Source organism: Canis aureus, chromosome 4, assembly GCF_053574225.1.
Source record: "Canis aureus isolate CA01 chromosome 4, VMU_Caureus_v.1.0, whole genome shotgun sequence".
NCBI lineage: Eukaryota > Metazoa > Chordata > Mammalia > Carnivora > Canidae > Canis > Canis aureus.
In genome coordinates, this window is record NC_135614.1 from 69,556,051 (window position 1) to 69,577,427 (window position 21,377).

General features: G+C 41.3%; 1 protein-coding gene across 1 annotated transcript in view; it reads left to right on the forward strand.

Annotated features, from left to right (window-relative positions):
• The first annotated feature begins 208 nt into the window (after positions 1 to 208).
• OXCT1 (3-oxoacid CoA-transferase 1) overlaps positions 209 to 21,377 on the forward strand; it is a 133,734-nt gene continuing 112,565 nt past the window's right edge. The window contains exons 1-4 of the mRNA XM_077896096.1: positions 209 to 369; positions 8,058 to 8,166; positions 9,454 to 9,544; positions 18,976 to 19,111. Coding sequence (XP_077752222.1) covers positions 292 to 369; positions 8,058 to 8,166; positions 9,454 to 9,544; positions 18,976 to 19,111 — 414 coding nt within the window. The 5' untranslated portion in view covers positions 209 to 291. The remainder of the gene's footprint in view (positions 370 to 8,057; positions 8,167 to 9,453; positions 9,545 to 18,975; positions 19,112 to 21,377) is intronic.

The window sequence follows — 21,377 nt, forward strand, 5'->3', positions numbered from 1 at the left end:
CCTCGGAGCTCGCCTGCAGGCGCAGGTGCGGGGCCCGGGGCGCCCGCAGGGCTGCAGCGCTCCCCCCGCCCCCCGCCATCCGCCCCCCGCCCCCCTCCATCCGCCCCCGCCGCGCCCGGCAGACGCTCCCCCCCCGCCCCGCCCGGCCCCTCCCAGCCTCGCGTCCCTCGCGACCTGCGCCTCCCGCCCGCGCCTCGAGCGCCCGCCCCCCTCCCTCCCGGGGCGTTGACGCGCCGGCGGCCGGGCCGCGCTCCCACCACTCACCCCCTCACGCGCGCTCCAGCCCGGAACATGGCGGCCCTCAAGCTCGTCTCCGCCGCGCCCCGGCTCCGCGCCTCCGCCCGCCTCTCCGGGGGCGTCCGGGCCAAGGTAAGGTGCCGGCGAAGGGGGCCCGCGCCCACGCTCCGCAGCCGCGGTCCCCGGGGCGCGCCGCCGTCGGCCTGGCCTCGCCGCTCCCGCTGCCTGCGCGCTGCTGCCGCTGCTGCACCCCCGCGCCCCCCGATACCCCCCGGCCCCGCGGCAGGGCCGGGCCGGGCCGGGCCGGGGCCACGAGCGCGCCGAGACGCCGCAAGGGCCCCGAGGGCGGCCGCGTCCTCCCGGCCCGCATCTCCGCCACGCGGGGCTCGGGCGGGCAGGGGGGACGGCGGCGGGGCACGGGGCGGCACCCCGCCCTGGGGACCTGGGGACCTGGGGCGGCGCGGCCTCGCCGTGGAGGGGGCGGATGCGGGGCGTCGGGGGCTGCCACGCGGTCCCCTCCGCGACCTCCCGCACTGGGCTGCGCTGCACCGCGGCGGCGGCAGGGGGAGCCCGGGCTGGAGCGCTCGTCCCGGCCCCCCGGCCCCCCCGGCCCCCCCGGCCCCCCGGCCCCCCGGCGGCCCGGCCCGTGGGCTCGCGCGCGCCCTTGGGGCGCAGGCATCCCGGGGGAGCATTGCCATGTTCAAACTCGGAAGACCCTGTGCCGCCCCTGCTGTCGGCGGCCCGCCGAGGGGTATCCAGCGGCTCTTTTCGCCGCGACTGCTGGTTGATGAGTGGGTGCCTTGTTTGGGGCTTTTTGCGGGGCTCTGTCGGGACCGGTACGCCCACGCTCAGGCTGGGTCCCGGGGTCGAGCCCTCCGAGGTCAGTCCTCGCCCCGACGTGCTGGGTCCTGGAGGGGACCCGTCCTAATCGCCAGAGCCTCTTCCTTGCCAGGGAAAAGAAGAAAAGTGTGCTGCTTAGTGGCGCATTAAATACTAGTTTGGAGCTTGAAAGCCTGCCTTGCACGAGGTGCGTCCTCAGAACTGCCGCGCGCCCCATTTGCTCTGTCTCTCCCGCACCCAGTCTCTTATAACGATGAACACACAGGGGCCACCAAGTCCCTTAGGTAAATTCTAGGGGATGACTTAGAACTGGAACATTTTACTCGTAACTGCCTCTTAGGGAGCATTTTAGTAATTGCAGATAGCTTTGGGTATGTAAATTATTAGAAGGGCACTTGACTGACCTTCAGTCACATTGCTGCGGTCGGTCGCTGAGACCTGCAAACCAGGGCATTGCCATACCCTTGGATCCTGGTCAAAAACATTCCATCTTTTGGAAGTTGGTTATTTGCCCAAGTGTAATTTTCTCACTTTTCTGTACTTTGGAATGGCATTAAACCACTCAGGAAGCCCAGCAACCCTCTTCTTAGGTGGCAGAGTTACAGATTAGAGGCTTCGTTGTGCCTCACTGAAAGTTGGTATCCGGGTTCAAACTTTCCCCTTTTCGGGTTTGATTATCACAGGTTCAGTGCCTGCTTTCAAGTGTTTCTTCATGCTTGGCACTTGGTGTCCCTGCTGGTAATTTAGTCCTAGAGTTCATCTCTAACTTGGCTTAAACTGGAACATTTGTGTGCTTGTTTAACTTTTTTCAAATTTATACATTGGCTTTAAAAAAAAAAAAAAGATTTTGTTTATTTGAGAAAGAGAGAGAGAGAGAGAACAAGCAGGAGGAGGGGCAGAAGGAGCCTACCAGCAGACTCCCCGCTGAGCTGGAGCCCAATGCAGGGCTCCATCCCAGGACCCTGAGATCATGACCTGAGCTGAAGTCAGACACTTAACTGAGCCAGCCACCCAGGCACCCTCACATTGACTTCCTAACAAGATGAAAGTTTCTGGTTGTTAGGGACGATATTATATGCCTTATTCTCCATCCCTCTCAACATTTCACACATACTTTCAGACATAGTATAGTCACTCAACACATGTTTAATACATGGATGAAAGAACCCTGTGAACAAACTGGGTAGTAACCTTGAGAATTTTTCTGCTAAAAATAATCAACAGCCCAAATGAGATGGTGTGTGTGTGTGTGAGAGAGAGAGAGTGAATGAATGAATGTGAGACAAGTCTCTCAAACTTTAATGAGCCTCGATTATCTGGAGGCTTTAGCAAACATGTTTCTGGGTCCATCTCCAGAGTTTCTGATTCAGGAGGTCCTGTGTAGAGCCTCATACTTTGCATAGATGAGTTCCCAGGTCTGAGGATTATATTTCAGAACCATTGGCATGGGCTTAGAGTTGAGTAGACTATCTGAAGTTATCTTTCTTCCTCCATTATTATTTCAGAGGCAGTATTTAATACTATTCTCCATTCACTGTGGAAAATTATTACTGGAAAAAGGTCCTGAAACTACCATCAACACTTTATCTACCTTCCTTCTTTGAACCTGTTTTTTCCTAGGTCTCTCTCCAATACCATTTTCCCCTGAGCTGCTGACCTGGTACAACTTAACAGGTCGACTCCACCTGAATGTCACTTAGTGCTTCAAGCTCTTTCTGACCCGGAGTGAACCATAACCCATATCCAGCCAATGTGTAAGCTAGAAATCTTGGACCCCTTCTTTCCTTTCCTCTTTCTTCCACGTCCGGTCGATAATCAGTGTCATACATGCATCTTTTCCTGAAACTTCTTCGGGGTTGTCCTTGGCACTCTTTGCCAGCAACCATCTATTTCTTCCTTGTAGCTCCCCGGTGGGATATTAACATTTGTATTTAACTTTTTAATTGATTAATGACTGTTATCCTTGTTAGTTTGTAAGTTTCTTCAGTTCAGGAACTATGCCTGAAGTGGGTTTTTTGTTTTAACTCTGTATTCCAGTATTTAGCAGATTTGTTGCAAAATGGACATTTTTAAACAAATGGATGAATGAAAGAATGATTTCCTCTGTGACTTTCCTGTTTCAGGCTTTCATATGAGTTGTGACATCTCTGTTTCAAAAGTTTTGCTGTCCCTTCCTCATTGAAGGATGAAGTCAAAGTCTAGTGTTGTCCTTAAGGCCTTCTGCAGCCTGCCCCAGTCTCCCTTTCCAACCCGATCTTCACGAGCTTCTCTCCATGGGACCTGATCCTGCACATCCCTGAGCACACCGAGCCTTTTCACATCTCCGTATCTTTACTCATACTGCTTCTCTTTCTGGATTCCCCATCCTCATTAGTATTTTAACTCTTGGAAAATTCCTCAAGCTTTCTAACACACCAGGGAGAATGCATCATTCTTTCATCTGTGCTCCTTTAAAGTGCTGGGTATCACTTTCTTGTTGGAATAAAAAGAACATGTATGTTCCTTCGAAAACCGGCGACTACTTTAGAGAATTGGCCAAGTGACTAGTAACTCACTGTGAGTTCCTTGTGATTTGTTTATTCATATCATAAGTACATAACTGGTAGTGTTTAAGGTGAACAGTCTCTTGTTGACAGATTCTGGTCCAATAATGGACAGCTAAAGCATTTCAACACATGTCACCACCTCTGTTTGGCAATGATTGTGTATTCCCTTGCCAGGTGTGTAGGTATGTGTATCCACCTGTATATTACTGCCTTTTCTAACAGAGTCCTCTTCATTTCCCTCCATATGGCTTTTCCTCTCCACTTCTGTTTATCACATTTTGATGCTGGAGTGGGCAGTATCAATCTTTCTGTGTCCTGATTTATTTAACTGTAACGTGACAAGGTAAATATCACCGGGGTGTATATTTCCATATCATTAAGATAAGATTAATTTAAAAATAAAAAAGCAGTATGCTATATGGACTTTCCCTGAAAGACCTTCAACATGAAATGCATTTTTTCTAAAAAAAATTCTGGAGTATTGAATGACAAGAAAGAAATTTAGGCAAAAGAAAAAAAATGATAGAAGTGATTAGAAAGAAGGAGATTCTGAATTTGGAAGTCATGAGATTTAGCCTCAGTAGTGGAATCAGACCTCAAATTCTAAATGTAAGAATTTGAACTAGAGGACAAAAGGTGAAGATGGAGAGAATTTTTAAAAAGAAAAATAGAAAAAAAATTTGTTATGTAAGAATTTTGATTATTTCTTATACCTCAGTACCTTGACTGTTCTTTAACAGTACAGTCATTATATGTCTTTCCTCCAATAGTAATACCAGAAACTAGTGGCACCATAAAATGGAATTCTGCAGAAGGTGAGAGTGTGGAAATACAAAATGAAAAATATTACGTGGATGTAAAGGAAGACATTGGTGAAAAAAATCATCCCCAGGATACATAGATGGTAAAACTGCATAGTTCATTATTCTTCATTATTTTAGGTAACCTCTGCAGACTTGAAGGCTATTTATTTACTTGTGTGGCAGGTGGTGCTTGAGTCTTTTCACGTTATTGTTTTAGCATTTTAAAAGGTAGAGGTCAATTTTTAAGCAGTGTAGAGCTTCATTTGAATCAGGCATTTACAAAAAAGAAGATATCTCCCCTACTCTGTCTTAGAGAGTATTGGCAGTGATGCTCCTTGACTCCCAGAGGCTGGGAGAATGGGAGAGAATGTGGGCAGAGAGGGAGCCTGTTCATAAAGCAAACCCAGAGGCTTTCTCTGCAATGCTGTCTGCGAGGCTTTCAAGCCTTGAAGAGCCACAGGAAACATCCTGGTGCAACTAGTTTCAGACATCCTTCCTCTTTGCCTCACTACCTGAATTCATACTGCTGGATTGCCCAGTGATCTTGGAATACTTAGAATGGCAAACCTGACTACAAACAAAATACACATATTAATCTTAAGGCTGGAACCCATTTTTCAAAACCCTCAACAAAGATGGCATGGATTAATTTCCCACCGCATAGGTCATGCTAAAAAAAATTCTTTGTAAAATCAGTAATACATGGCTATGTGTATAGGTAAGGTAAAAAGAGGAGGTTAAATATGAAAACTAAAGCCCAGTCAATGACAAGTTAATCTTACTGCCCTGGTAGGGAATAGAGATGGTTGCATCCCCCAAAGGAAGCTAGCATCCCCACGGTATCTGCTGTAGTACAAACACAGGGTCGAGCGACTCTGATATACCATTACTTAATCCTTACTACATCCTTAAGAAGCAACTGTCATCCTTTTGTAAGCTTCCCATCAGCACCCCCATGTTCAGATTTTGTAATTTTCTCAGTTTCATGCCATTGTGGCTGAATTTAAATTTGAAACAAGGGTATTTTGTCCCTAAGATTACTGGAATGTGGCCCATTATGTCACACTATTGATTTCTCAGCAAATAGATATCAAATGTCAATATAACCAATAGATAATGAAGGTCAACAAATGTTAACTGAATGTGTGAAAAATGAAAAAAAAATTGAAGTTGGGTATAAATTCTTCATTAACCTGAGCCATTCTCACATTCCCTGTAGACATTTCATTTTTATTTCTTTTAGCTTTTGATTATCTGGATAAATGTGAAATACTTGAGTCTTTTTAAAAATACTTCTGAAGTATTTTTTTAAAAGATTTTACTTATTTGAGAGAGAGAAAAAGAGCAAGTAGGGAGAAGAGCAAAGGGAGAGGGACAAGGAGACTCTGCGCCCAGTGCAGAGCCCATCATGATGAGGCTCTAGCTCATGACTCTGAAAATGTGACCTGAACTGAAATCAAGAGTCAGATGCTTAACCAATTGAGCCACCCCAGTGCCCCCTTCTGAGGTAATTTTTTAAGGTGTGGGACAAACATTTCAATAATTTCTGTTTGTAATGAGAAAACTAATTATCAGCCAAAACAAAGCAACAGAATTCCTAACAAGTTTTGTTTTTCCTTGTGAATCCAAAAAGCGTCCTGGATCCATAGGAGAAATGACTTTTCTTTTGACTTCTCTACAGGACTCATGTTTCTTAGTCAATAGGTAGTTCAGAGTGACTGCACCCCCCTGACTACTTAAGGGTAGATGAGTTCTTTTATTTTCTTCCTCCGGCTGACGCCCTGACTCTTAACCACTTTTTTTTGATCTTTTTGTTTTGTTTTGTTTTTTGGTAAGAGATAAGGTTAGCATTTATTTATTTATTGCATGTTTTTGCATCTTTGATTTTTTTCCAATTTTATTGAGGTATAATGGACAGAACAACATTCTATCAGTTTGAGGTATACAGAGGAATGACTAGATTTGTCCTTCACTGTTTAGAAAAGGTAATGACAGTAGAGTTCTTCATGAAAAAATAGAGTACTCAAAGATTTGTTAATCTGTAAATAATCAAATAAAAGTAGAATAAGATTAAGGACTTTTAAAAAACATGGAGAGGAGCATTTTGTGGTAGAGGATGCTGTCATGAAGGCTAGAACCTGGGATCTGCTCCTGCTTTAACAGTGTTGGATACATTACAAGATCTTGCTCAGCTTCAGAAACCTGACCTGTGAAATGAATTGTTTAGATACAGTATGTGTTTTTTTTTTTTTTTTTTTCTATTTTTGAGAAGATAACCTTGACTTTTTATTTTACGATTCATCTTTTGGCCTCGTTATTGAGGTTTTCGAACTTTTAATTTCCAAGATTTAAAAAAATATATTTGTGCGTGTACATCTGTGTTTAAACAGAATCCGATAAACACCTTGGTACTGAGGATAGGACAGAGCAGTAAGCTCTCTGCAGCTCAAGCTTGTTCCTTGCTAGCTCTGCCTCTACTTATTTCCTGGTGGTGTGCCAGGATAGACCACTCTGTTTGCCAGACCCGAACTAAGGTTGAATTTAAGGGGACAAAAGTCATCCATGAAACCTCTGCCTTTGCATGTCTCATTTGACTTTCAGTATCGTCCTCTTGAAATAGGCTTATTAGACACTTTCTGTGAAAGAAATTTATAGAGGAAGAAAAGAATGCTAGAAACTCAATAATGCCTTTACCTTGATCCCATAGAATGTCAAAGACTGATAAGGCCCTGTGTGAGCTTACATTTACCGACTTGTTAAGGTGACAGCATCTGAGGAGTCAGGAGCCTTTCTCTTCGCTCCCTCTCTTTTTAGGTTGAATATATAATAAGAATGAAGGAGAGGTGATATTTATTATGGATGGTTACAACTCAGTCAACTCTAGTTTTCTCCTATCCATTTTGCAGATGAAATATAAAGAGGGAAACTGTTTAAAACTGATGATGAATGTTCACTAGATAACCTGTTTTGCACCAACTAGATCACTGTGGTATGACTAGCCATGCCTCCCTCACAAATAATCGTTTACTACTTTACTCAGCAAATACAAACCTAAAGCCCCATGGGGGAATGGGTCTTTTTGTGTACTGTTCATTATTTGTCCCCTTAGGAGGCATTTGCTGACCTAAGATTGGGTTAGGGGCCCAAGTATGTATTTGTATTTTGGTCACACTGTATTTGATGTTCTACAGAGCAGCAGTCATGTCTTAATATTTACTAGATGGCAGTAAACAGAAGCAGAATTGACACATAGTACGTTCTCAGTATTTGTTGACCAAATGCAAGGTTAGCTCACTATCAGAAACTGATGATTGATACCATCATTATTGTGAATTTGAGTCCCAGTTCATCAGCTATCCACTTTCAGTCTTTGGCCATATATGACACAGTTTTCATTTATACAATGGAAGAGAAGACATCCACCGTGATCACAATGGGATTCGGTGATAATCTATGGAGAGAGTATGTCCTTGTTACCCTAAAGATGAATTGCTTGCAGCCCCACTCTTTGTTTCAAAGAGCAGATAGTAAAGTTATCCTTGTATATGTAAAAAAGCAAATACGTTGGTATACATGCAAAATATAGTATCTCCAAATGATTTTCACTTACAATTTTTTAAAAATGTTTTAGGGATGTGTTTGCTACTTTTCAACCAGCACACGTCGCCATACCAAATTTTATACAGATCCAGTGGAAGCTGTAAAAGACATCCCTGATGGTGCAACAATACTGGTTGGTGGTGAGTAGTAGTACTGTTTTCCTTTTGGTAATGGTAACGTCCTTATGTTTTTAGCAAAGCAGGGAAATCAGAGTGGCAAAGCTGTGGAGATTAGAAATGCCAATTATTTTATTGCTGATTATTATTTTTATGAATAAAAATTTATTGCATATTATATAATTATTTTATCAGTGTCCTCATCTTGAAAATTTAGCAAGGTTTAGCACTTAATGTTTTACTTTTTCCTTTTGTGTTTCTTTTTCTATTATTTTGAAAAGCCAAAGCTTTAAATGATGATATCTCATTAATAGGTTTGAAAACACTCCTAGATCCTTGGGAATTCTACTTAACTTAAAACATTTGCACTGATCTCATTAGCTCTTACCCAGCCACTCCTTTTGTCATTCCTCATCCTAGGAGATAGAAGGCACATAAGCATCTATCTGTTGTTAAGCTTCTGGGTTCTGTTGTTGCACCCTGTTTGGAATGTCTTTTATTTTTTTATTTATTTTGTTTATTTTTTTAAAAAGATTTTGTTTATTTGAGAGAGAAAGGAGAGCATGAGCAGGGAAATGGGCAGAGGGAGAAGCAGACTTCTCTGCTGAGCAGGAAGCTTGATGTGGGGCTTGATCCTGGGACCCCAGGATCATGACTCGAGCTAAGGGCAGGTGCCCAACCAACTGAGTCACCTACTTGCTTCTGGAATGCCTTTTAGAACCACTGTCTCACACTCATTAAATTTGCTGCCTAATTCTTATAATTTTTTTTTGTTTGTTTATTTTATTTCTAGGCTTTGATCCCAGGAATCTAGGCTTATTTTTAGGACTGCTGTTCATTCATTCATCCATTCAACTGATCAGTCATAGAATGTTCCTTTTAAACTCAATACTATTTGACAAATTGTGGAAGCTATAAAGAAATAAAAGTCATTGTTCTAGGCTTCTGATTCTGCAAAATCTATTCAGGCACATGAAACAAACATGTTGAAAAAAGTTAAAAGGTTGAATTATAAAGTTGGGTAGTAGTAGATGTGTAGTTAAGTGCAAGATGTGCAGCATGTAGCCATATTAACTGGTTGAGCTTGGCTTTATTCTTATGATTTAAGGATTTGATGGTTATATCTGGTGCTATCTAATGGTGCAAAACATTTGGGTAGTTACTGAGTTGCTGAGATACAGCTATACATTTCGCTTAGTAGACCTAATAATGTGTTTTGTATTTTTTTTCTTTTTTATGGAAAAAGATAACCTACATTTCCCTAAAAGAATGTTACCATTTTCACAAATTGTTTGTCTTTTTCACTTACAGGTTTTGGGTTATGTGGAATTCCAGAGAATCTCATAGGAGCCTTACTGAAGACTGGAGTCAAAGAGCTGACTGCAGTCAGCAACAATGCAGGGTAAGTGTGCATATTTGTAACATGTGGCTTGAAAAAGATGACACTTCTTTATAATATTCATATAAAATTTATGAATGAAATGAAAATTGTCCTCATGAGCAATATGCACAAGCATCAAAAGACAGTTTTTAACAAGCTCAAAAGTTGGAGGTTACATTTCTTGAAATATTTTTGATACCACCCTTCATAATCATACATAAATCATATTTGCATAAATGTATATCTTAATCTGATATGCTTTTATTTTTCTAAATTTTAAATATATTGTTAAAATATATATACTTTCAATTTAAATCTTGCATTTTATAATTTAGAGACTTCTCTTTATATTACATTATTATAGATCGTTATGTATAGAGGATAATTTCAAACAGTTTGAAATCTGTTTCAAGTTTTTTAGTTATGCCATATTCTATAGGATATATAAGGATATCATTAATCATTAAAAATGTTGCTGGTTTTGGTGGAAGGAGGAGGATATGCAACCAGCACAGTAGGATCTCCTATCAAAATGGTTAACATAGCCAAAACATTTTAATAATGACATATATATCAAGATATATTCTGTTATGAAGAAAAAAAGCTACTTCTATATAAGATGATAAATTATCAGCTCTCTCTCAACAATGAAAGACTTTAAAGATCTTTAAAAAAAAATTAAAAATTAGGGGCTCCTGGGAGGCTAAGTTGGCTAAGTGTCTGACTCTTGATCTCAGCTCAGGTCTTGATCTTAGGGTGGTGAGTTCAAGCCAGGCACTAGGCTCCATGTTGGGTGTGGAGTATAGTTGAAAAAAAAAAAAAGTTAGCTATATTGGCAGTTTAGCCAAGCATCATAAGTACAATTTAGAAAAATAATAATTATTTAGGACATGGACCTGATCCTAATTTTTTGCTCAATTTTCCTTTGTTAAGTTTATTTAAGCTGTTATTTGCATTTCTCACCTTTTCTCTGCATATCCACAGTATTCCCATTTTTCAGGATCTGCCTTGAGTTCCTTTCTGAGTTCCTTTGGATACTTCTGGCTTTTCTTTGTATACTGAATTGTGTTCATTCTCCAATATATATTATGGACTGATTGTTTTGCTTATAGTTTTCTTTTCCCCATTGTGCTGAGCCTCAGGCTCAGTACAGAGTAGTGGAGCTGGATGGGACTGTAGAGATCATCTGTTCCAGTTCCCTCATTTGTAAATAGAGAAGTAACTTGTTCATGGTCACTTGACATTTCTTAAACACATCCTGTGCCACTTGAGCTTACTTTGTATTTATTAAAAATACTTTTGACTATCAGTACTTTGTTTCCAGATAGCTCAGTGCTTACAAGGGATGGTGTAAATCAACATAAATTCTTGATATAGCGTAAATACTGATAACAGTCATCGTTGAACACAAAGAAGGCATTTTGCACATGCTCATTGGCAGTTTATTGTCTTAATTAGGTGGGTTTAAACCCTAGAGGTCTATAGCAATGAGGGCTTTGTTTTGGCTATTAGAGTCAGATAAATGAGGAAAACTTACACCATTGCTTTGTGGGAGAACCAAAGACAGTTGGAATTATTGAGTAAATAGAAATTAGAAGTAATAACTGCTTTCTTGGGGCACCTGGGTAGCTCAGTTGGTTAAGCATCTGACTCTTGATTTTGGTTCAGGTCATGATTTTAGGGTCCTAGGATTGAGCACTGTGGGCTCTGTGCTTGGAGTGGAGTCTGCTTGTCCTTCTCTGCTCCTCCTCCTTAATACTTTTCATTTAGAAAAAGGCCTTTTATGGAAGGATCTGCCTGTGTTGGAAGATTTTCCAAAGCTAGGGACTTCTGATTGTCTGTTTTTGTTTTCTTTCCTTTTTGATTATCAACCTTTTGGCCATGAGGTATCACTCACCTTGCTGTGGAGTATTAACTATTATCTTGATGAGAAAAACCTTCTCCCCTAGGATCACTCAGATAAATCAGTACTTGATATGGATTGATTAGGAAGGTGGGAAAAATTGAAAACCTGCTTTTCATTGATTTTTTTTAAAAGACTTTACATAAATTACAAACCTGTATGAACCAAAAATTTTTCAGTAAACTATATATGTCAACGAATTAAATTAGAGAAGGGAGGAATACATGTATTAATCACGCTCATTTCCTCATGACAAAATTATTTTTTTAAAAGATTTTTTTATTCATTCATGAAAGACAGAGAGAGGCAGAGACATAGACAGAGAAGCAGGCTCCTTTTAGGGAGCCTGATGTGGGACTTGATCCCAGGACCCTGGGATCACGACCTGAGCCAAAGGCAGACATGTAAACACTAAGCCACCCAGGTACCCCATGGCAAGATTATTTTAGATTATAGTTCTTCAAAGTGGGAATTGAGACAGCTCCAAGGACAGCCCAGCTTCCATGTGGAAGCCTAGTTAAGTACAATGTGATGATGTGTGTGTGTGTGTCTGCTGGTGGTTGCAGTACTATTACTTTTATGTGGTATTACGTAAATCAGCTATGGGAATTTTATGAGAACCCAATGAGCAGTTTTCTCCTACACCAGTGGTTTTGAACCACTAGATAAAGGCAGGTGGCTTCTTTGCAGTGCCGTCTCTATTATTTGTTGAGGCAGGTGCAGCTCTGAATGGAGAACTGTAGGCCAACTTGTCTGATATAAGCATTTCCCCAAGATTAGATTATTTTGTCTTATAGTGGAGGACTAACCACTTCCTGGGATGTATACTTGAACTTCTCTGCTCAGCTCATGGAAGGGAGTATTCACTTGTTCCATATAACTGTGTCATAAATTAATGCTCTATCCAAATATACCATTTTTCTTTTGATAGTCTTGTTATTATCAGAGTAAATATAAACTGTAACTGAGATTTAAGTATGTCTAAAATGAGAAGAAACAAGAAAAATACAATTTGGTAAATAGTTGCAAATTCATTTGTATTAGAATTTTGTTTTGACAAGAATTTCCAGTTAATGAGATTTTAGATTCAGAAAAAGAAAAATATTTGTGGAACATTTATGTCTCCCATGAAATATTGTTTTGCTTTACATGAATATATCTCTTTATTAATTCTTGGCTTTAGACTTCTTTTAACCACTAAAATGTTTGAAATCTGCATTTGTTGTACTATACGAGAATGGTCAAATCTCTCTTTAGGTGTACTAGGAAAATGTTGGCTCCTAAATAAAGGCAAGCAAGGTAATCTCTTTGAAAGTCCATCAAAATTATCTTTGATATCAAAGAACTGCAAGATGTTTTAATATACACGTCTGTTAGAAAGGGCATGTTTCTCATTTGCAAAAGATGACATGTGTCTGTCTTCTTTCTTTATATTGTAAGGGCTTTGCCTTTTTTATTTTTGTATCATCAGTGTCTGATCCACAGTAAAGAAGGGATGCATGTTTGCTGAATATGTGAATTGAGAAGTATGTGGCAAGAAAGACACTCTTATTATAAGCTACCCAACAGCATGTTTTGAGGCATAAATACTAACTCTGTACCTGGTCAGGGAGTAGCTTGGGCTGAGCATCTTAAGCACTGCTTGGTTGCCATACCAGGTTGCTAGTCCAAAAAGAGAGCAAAGCCAAATATAGCTAGTTTCCAGAGCCAAGATCAACAAATAAAGAGAGGTCATCTCTAAACAGAGCCAAGTTCAAATGTGTTGAAAAGCCAAACAGATCCATGAGAGAGCAGTTAGAAAAATCTCTGAAGTCAGTGAATTGGGCAGGTACATTCTGGTGTATCATATGGACCTATATACATGGAGGGAGTTTAAAGTATTTGAAACTACAGAAAGCAACTGGACTGTATCCACTCTCATGGGTTATTTTATTGTAATGACTTTATTTAGATAGGGCTCCGGAGCATATCAGTGGTACTCTCATATTGGGTAACTGAAGAGAGTTTACCAAAGGGACTCTCTTTAAAGGAAAGGTCAGGTTGAGGGAAAACAACATGAGTATTGAAGTACCCTGAGTTAGTAACAGGAGAGCGGTTACCACCAGCCTTAGGCCTGAAGAGTGAGGGGAGGAAGCTGCCAACACCTGCAGGTAAGCTTTACGGAGAGGGCTGTCCAGTGTGCTTCAGCTTGCCAAGGAGGGAGTCGGGGGAATCGAAATCCTGACATCCTTCTCACACCTGAATCCCTTGCCATAGGGCAAGGTATTCAGTCTACACATCAGCCGTTCTAGCATAGGGCAAGCTGGAGATTGGCAAATAGAAAATATCCAGCATAAGGATGCGGTGATTTTTATTTTTTGTTACAGATGAGCCAGTGAGGAGGGGGAAAGTGAAATCAAGTAATAAATTCATTCAACAAATGTTCCATAAGTGTTTGTGTAGTACCTCTATATGTTGTGTAGACTTTTAGGTGGTTGGGAGTACAGAGGGGAACAAAACAAACCAAGTTCCCTGCCTCATGGACCTTATATGCTAGTGTAAGGAGAGGCAGACAATAAATAGCAAACATAACAAATAAGTAAAATTTCCAGTATGTTATAGTCTATGGAAAAAAAAGAAAAAAACAAGAAGGGGACTGGAAGGATGAAAGTGGAGGGGCAGGTTTCAGTATAAAATCCGGCAATAAGGGAAGGACTCATTGAGGGGACAGTTGACCAGAGATTTGAAAGAAGTGAGGGGTGAGTCTCTTCTGGGGAAGAGTTTCAGAGACAGAGAAAGGCCAGTGCAAAGGCCCTGGGCAGTATGCCTGGTGTGTTTGCCGGGGTAGCGAGGAGCTCAGCAGAAGAACAGCGAGCAAAAGGGAAGTGGGAGGAATGAGGTCTGAGATGTCAGGAGCATCCCATCTCTGGAGCCCTGCAGGGCTGCTCTAGAGACCTCTGCTTTTACATGAGTAGATGGATGCCATTGCAGTGTTTGAGCAGAGCAGTGATGTGACTGGACATATTTTGTTTTGTACTTAATCGTTTTGGCCACCATTTTGTGAGTGGATCGCAGGGGGCAGGAGTAGAAGCAGAGGAGTTGGCTATATTTAGGCAGGAGATGGTGTAGGTCACACAGGAGGAAGTGAGAAATACTCCCATTCTGAATGGATTCTGAAGATATAGTCAGGATTTTCCGATCTAGTTGGTAGTGTGAGAGAAGGGACAGATCACTCCATTACTTTTTTACTAAAGATCTGCAAGGATGGGAAGGATGGGGCAGGCTGCAGGAGCCGCTGAATTTAGGAGAATGGAATTGTTCACCTGAAGAACTGAAGGCCCGGCAAGGTATTAATTAGAGGTAGGTAAAAAACAGTGAGAAGGCATAGTTTATGAAGTGTGGGGAACTACTTTTCCAACAGAGACAGGTAATCTGTAGTGATGTGGAGCCCTCTAGTGGACAAGCATATTATTAATCTTCCAAGAATTCTCTGCATATTTCACAAGTACACCCTGGAAAATACCTGTTTGGGCTTTAGTTTTCTTCTGAAACAAGCAAGAATCAATCATGTAGGCATTCCTTTTATATTCATGGTGAGTCAGAAACATTATTAGATTCATAATTGGAAGGTTAGAACTATAAACAAGTTTAGCAAATGGTTGACGGTTACCTGGACTACGTTGAGGTATTCAGTGTGTTTGGACCTCCTGGTCTAGGTTAGAGACTTGGAAATGATACATCCTGGGAGGTAGGAGTCTGTTGAGTGGGGATGGGCACTTGTGGGCACGAGGAGTGTGAGGATGGACAGTGAAGCAAAGGTGGGAGAAAAGGAGGTTGTTAGGAGAAATGTCCATGGTTTGTCACACAGGGTACCGTACCGTCCCTCTCCAGGTCAAACATGGTGTGTCACTAGGAATTGTAGACTAATATCCCACTAGTCCATTCTCCCACTGTGTTCCACTGCCAAAGCCAGAATTCTGGAGTGGGTCAGCCTCTACATCAGGATGGGCAACAAACCTATGACTTTTTTCTCCCCAAATAGTACTTGAATTGTCCCATTTCTCTATTCCTATTGGGGCTACCTTAGTTCACACCCTCATCTTTGCCTGTTTGGATAATTTCCAGCCTCTTAACTGATCTCCCGGCCTTTTGTCACTGAATCTCTCCCAATTAATTATACACTCTCTTACTTTCTACTTAAAATTATCCACAGGGTCTCCCATATCCTTCAGGATGTAATAGTCCTTTCTTGGTGTGGCTCACGCAACAGGTCGCACGCTGGCCTGCCTTCTACCTCTTTTGCTCACTTCTGCTTCCAGTCCACACTACAGTCACACTTAATACGGAGCCCATCAGACCACTGTGCACCTTTGTGAAGCTGCTCATCTGCGTTTCTGGCTCGCTGCTTCCACACTCTACACTGCTCTCAAAAGAATTTTCTTCAGCTCTGTTCAAGTGTCGTTTTCCATGAGCCTTTTTCTGGACCTCTTTCTCCTCTCAGTTGGGCGACCTTCAGTGTTCTCATTACACCTGATGCAGACCTCTCTTGGCATGTCTCTCCTTCTGTTGTAATTATAGGTTTACATGTTACATGTTACTTGGGTCATGATTCTGGAGTCCCGGGATGGAGTCCCGCATGGGGCTTCTGCATGGAGCCTGCTTCTCCCTCTGCCTGTGTCTCTGCATCTCTCTCTGTGTCTCTCATGAATAAATAAAATCTTTTAAAAAAAATGCTTTGCCATAGTATATAATAAAGAGTAACACAAAAATATGATCCTGTCACAGATATAAAGTTTGAAGGATTTTTACAGGCTGCCAACCTATGTAACCAGCCCCAAGTTCTTTAAATGGAACATGACTGGTACCCTAGAAGGTCTCCCTCACACTCCTGCGAGTCACTGTTTTCCTTTCCCACCACTGAACTTAACTATTATCCTCATTTCTGATCTTATCCATTAGTTTTGTGTGACTTTGAACTTCATGCAAAAGGAATAATTCACTAAATACTCTTTTGTGGTTCTTTGGCTCAACATTTTGCATGTGGGAGTCCTCCATCCTTGCCAGGGGTTGTAGCTGATTCCTTGTCACTGCTGTGGAGTATTCCATTGTGTGCTCCCACCATAGTTTGTTCTGTGGTAGAGTAGTCCTGCCTATGTCTCTGCATCTCTCACAGATAAATAAATACAATCTTAAAAAAAATGTGGTTGGGATCATTTGACATTCCCCTCTTCTGTATGAGAGTGCTGGGTATTCTTGCCAATGCTTGGTAGTTCCTTCTTTTTTTTTTTAAGATTTTATTTATTTATTCATGAGAGACACAGAAAGAGACAGAGACACAGGCAGATGGAGAAGCAGGCTCCATGCAGGGAGCCCAATGTGAGACTCGATCCCGGGACTCCAGGATCACACCCTGAGCCAAAGGCAGATGTGCTTAACCGCTCAGCCACCCAGGCATCCCAGTTCCTTCTTATTTTTTTATTTTATTTTATTTTATTTTATTTTATTTTATTTTATTTTATTTATTTTATTTTATTTTTGTTTTTTATTTTTTATTTTATTTTATTTGTTCACGATAGACATAGAGAGAGAGAGGCAGAGACACAGGCAGAGGGAGAAGCAAGCTCCATGCAGGGAGCCCGACGTGGGACTCGATCCCAGGACTCCAGGATCATGCCCTGGGCCAAAGGCAGGTGCTAAACCGCTGAGCCACCCAGGGATCCCCTCCTTTTTTTAATATATATATTTATTCTTTCATGTTTACAGTAGTGTCTCTGTGGTTTTCACCCTATTTTTTTTAACTAGTTTTATAGCTTAAGTGTACTTCATTACCTGAGAAGTGCTTTCTTTAAGTGGCTAGAGTAGTTTTGAAACTCTTGAAGAGCATGATAAAGTGGAAAGGTATTCAGTCAATTATTAATCTGTCACATTGACTTTGCTTGAAATTCTAGGTTTGGGGATGCCTGGGTGGCTTAGTGGTTGAGTGTCTGCCTTTGGCTCAGGATGTGATCCCAGGGTTCTGGGATCAAGTCCCACATAGGGTTCCCCACAGGGAGAGTACTTTTCCCTCTGCCTGTGTCTCTGCCTCTCTCTCTGTCTCTGTCTCTCATGAATAAATAAATAAAATCTTTTTTAAACAAAAGAAATTCTAGATTTATTTTGCTTTGGAAAAGAATAGAAATAAAACAGGCACAGACTTAGAAACCTTCACTTAATGAAAAAAGCCAACAGTACATGCACCATTTCTAAGAATAAATTGAACTCCGATGTGTCAATGTAGGCTTACCCTGGGTAACAAAATGTACCACTCTGGTGAGTGATGTTGAGAATAGGGTAGGCTGTGCATGTGTGGGAACAAGGGTATATGGGGAATCTCTGTACCTTCTTCTCAATGTTGTCATAAGCCTAATGTTGCTCTAAAAAAATGTAGTCTTAAATGAAAAAAATCTTAAAAAGAATGAATTCAACTCCAACTTAGGTAGAGGTACTAAACTGTATTACATGTAACTTAGCAGATAACAGCATTATTCTTGCTGCCTGTAAACTTTTCACTGATTTGTGATTAATTTCCTGATTTTTTATTATTTTATTTTTTATTTTTTTTAATTTATGATAGTCACACAGAGAGAGAGAGAGAGGCAGAGACATAGGCAGAGGGAGAAGCAGGCTCCATGCACTGGGAGCCCGACGCGGGATTCTATCCCGGGTCTCCTGGATCGCGCCCTGAGCCAAAGGCAGGCGCCAAACCGCTGCGCCACCCAGGGATCCCAATTTCCTGATTTTTTAAATTAAAAATGTTTAAGCATTTTTAAATCTTCAGCTAAATATCTATGATAAAGGGAAAATGTTCATAGTTATTTATGATTTGGTTCTGTATTTCCAATGTATGCCGTTCTTTTCTAATTTAATTTACTTATTTATTTCAAAGAGTGTGCTTGGGCTCTCATGAGAGGGGTAGAAGCAGAGGGAAAGAGAATCTCAGGGAGACTCCTCCCTGAGCACAGAGTCGGATACGGGGCTCAATCTCACAGACACTGAGATCATGACCTGAGCTGAAATCAAGAGTCAGATACTTAACCAATTGAGCCACCCAGGTCCCCCCCTGTTCTCTTTTTTAAATATGAGAATGCCTTGTTCACTTTTTAGGACAGAATGAATTCCTCTGTTTGGAGCCAGTGGAGGTTATTAGAGTGGCATTGCCTTTGCATTTACATTTTTTTTCATAGCAGAGGGCAAGATCCAGTTTGCTTGTCTTCTACACTAGTATTACTTGGGAGCAGTGGAAAGAGTGAAAGGTGCAGGGCAGACTTTTAGGATTGGAGTGGATTTGAATACCAGCTACGTCACTTACTACCCAGGATATCTGTGGGCAGAAATCACTGAAAGGCTTTTGAGCTTAGTTTCCTCAGCTGTAAATTAATAGTCACCTTGCAAGGTGGGAAAGAATATGGAAAGAATATGCCCAGCAGAGGGGATTTCTTTAAAGTAATAATATTTTATGTTTTTGGAAGTCAGGGATATTAGTGTTCTATCCAATGCTCCTTTGACTGCAGTTGCTTGCATTTTCTTCTAGGGTTGACAACTTTGGCTTGGGCCTTTTACTTCGATCCAAGCAGATAAAACGCATGGTCTCTTCGTATGTGGGAGAAAATGCAGAATTTGAACGGCAGTACTTAAGTGGTGAATTAGAAGTAGAGCTGACACCTCAGGTAAGAAAATTTCTCTGCTCCTCTTTTACAGTAGTAACTTACCTTAAAATTTACCCTTTTCCTCTCTAGGGATTTTCTTTTGCAAGAGAGGTAAGGCAGAGAGGATGCGATTTTGCCAAAGAAATTTGTTTGTAGGTCACACCTGTTGATTACTAGAGGACTAATATTTTCTGTTGCTGTGCACCAAAAAAAGGGAGGAATTTCTAGTAAAAATGCCTGAGCTACAGGATAAATTTTTAAGTTTGGCACTAGGATGTCTTGTGCTGGCAGTGTGCAGTAGGACTTGCTAAAATGCTTGAGTATTGTCCTAAGAGTCGGTTCCTATGAATCATAGAGTTAGAAAACCATGAGGAATATGCTCCTGCTGAGACATCAGGAAGGTGAAGTCCATGGAGAGTAAAATGACTACGTCACAGAATAAGTGCCGGAGTCAGAGCTCAGGTCTCCAGGGATTTGATGTCCTTACCAAGCAAGCAGTTATTGCAGTTAACTCTAGCCAGTTTCCACTCATTTCATATTCTACATCTTAACTGGTTCAAGAGTTTGTCATAGAGAAAACTTCTGAAGCCATTTGGGTAAAACAAGGGCCTACAGGTTATATGCATTGGTCTTCTAACTTGACATCATCTGTCTTCATCTCTGAAATTGAACCTACCCCTTTCTTTTTGTTAACAGAATTATTACCACTAACTTCACTAGATTGGTGATAACGTGATAGAGCAGAATTTTAAAAATTAGTAATTAACTCCCAGGAAATGCTTGTCTAGAGAGAGCATGCAGGGGAGAACTTTTCTACTGAGGCTTCACAGCATAACTCAGGTCATACCTAATCCCTCTGCAGTGTTGGCACCTGTGCTTGTCATAGCTTTGCACTGTGCCTGTTATTTATCCAGTTTTCATTGAAAGTTTTTTAAAAATAACAAAAGGTATCCTGTCTTAGTCTACTTGTGCTGCTATGACAAAATTCCACAAACTGGGTGGCTCAAACAAGAGGGAGTGGTTTCTCATTGTTCTGGAAACTGGGAAGTACAACATCAAGGTACAGGCTGACATGATTCTTGGGAGAGGGGAGGAGGGGGAGGGAGAGAGAAAGAGGATGCCCTTGTGCGAGTACTCTGGGGCCTCTTATTATAAGACCCTAACCTTTTGGGTCAGGGCCCTACCCTTATGACCTCATTTAACCTTAATGATCTCCATAAAGGCCCTGTCTGGAAATACAGTCCCGTTGGGGGTTAGGCCTTCAACATATGAATTTGGGGTGGGAGGGGGCACAATTTAGTCCATAGCATATATTTTTCCTCTCCACATTGTGGGTTCAGGTGCGATTTCCTTTGGGTTCTGGAGTCTTTGAAAATTAATCTTTGAATTACTTCTATTATTTATTATCTTTTGCATTATCCCTTATTTTTTCAGAGGGCATATAAATGGAAGTTCCTTAGGATTTCTTTTATATTCCTTTTTTATTTTTATTTTTTTAAAGATTTTTATTTATTTATTTATTTATTTGGGGGGGAGCAATGGACATACATTTTTTATTGTGTTGGTGGTTACACAGGTAATATATTTACCAAAATTCATCAAACCATGTGACCAAAGTGGGTGCATTTTATTGCATATAAATCACATCTCTTTTTTTTTTTTTTTTTTTTAAGATTTTATTTGTTTATTCATGAGAGACTCAGAGAGAGAGAGAGAGGCAGAGACACAGGCAGAGGGAAAAGCAGGCTCTATGCAGGGAGCCTGACATAGGATTCAATCCCAGGTCTCCAGGATCAAGCCCTGGGCTGAAGGCGGCACTAAACCGTTGAGCCACCCAGGTTGCCCTACAAAACCGACTTCTTCAGGAGAATTTCCTTTATAATATCAAGTCTGTAAATTTCATTCAAGCACAGTGACTACTCAGTAGAACAGGGGAGACCACATTAATCTACAAAATATTCATTATTTGCACTAACCACATCAACATAAGCAGGAGAATCAATAGGGCTGCAGGTCTCAAGAAGATTCTTAAATTTTACCTACAACCCAAGACTACTTCCTTATAATTTCGCATTATAATCTGTGTTCCAGAACTCTCCAAACTTGTCCCCAGACCTTCCTTTAAGGCGGAACAAGTTGGATCACACCTAGCTTCAACTCCAGTTACTCTCTGACTTGTTTTCTTATGGGTTTTCTGTATCATTAACTTAAAGAATAACTGATGCCACTGAGGGGGAACTTACACAGTTTATTGTAGTTGGACCATCGGCTCCATTAACTTGAACTC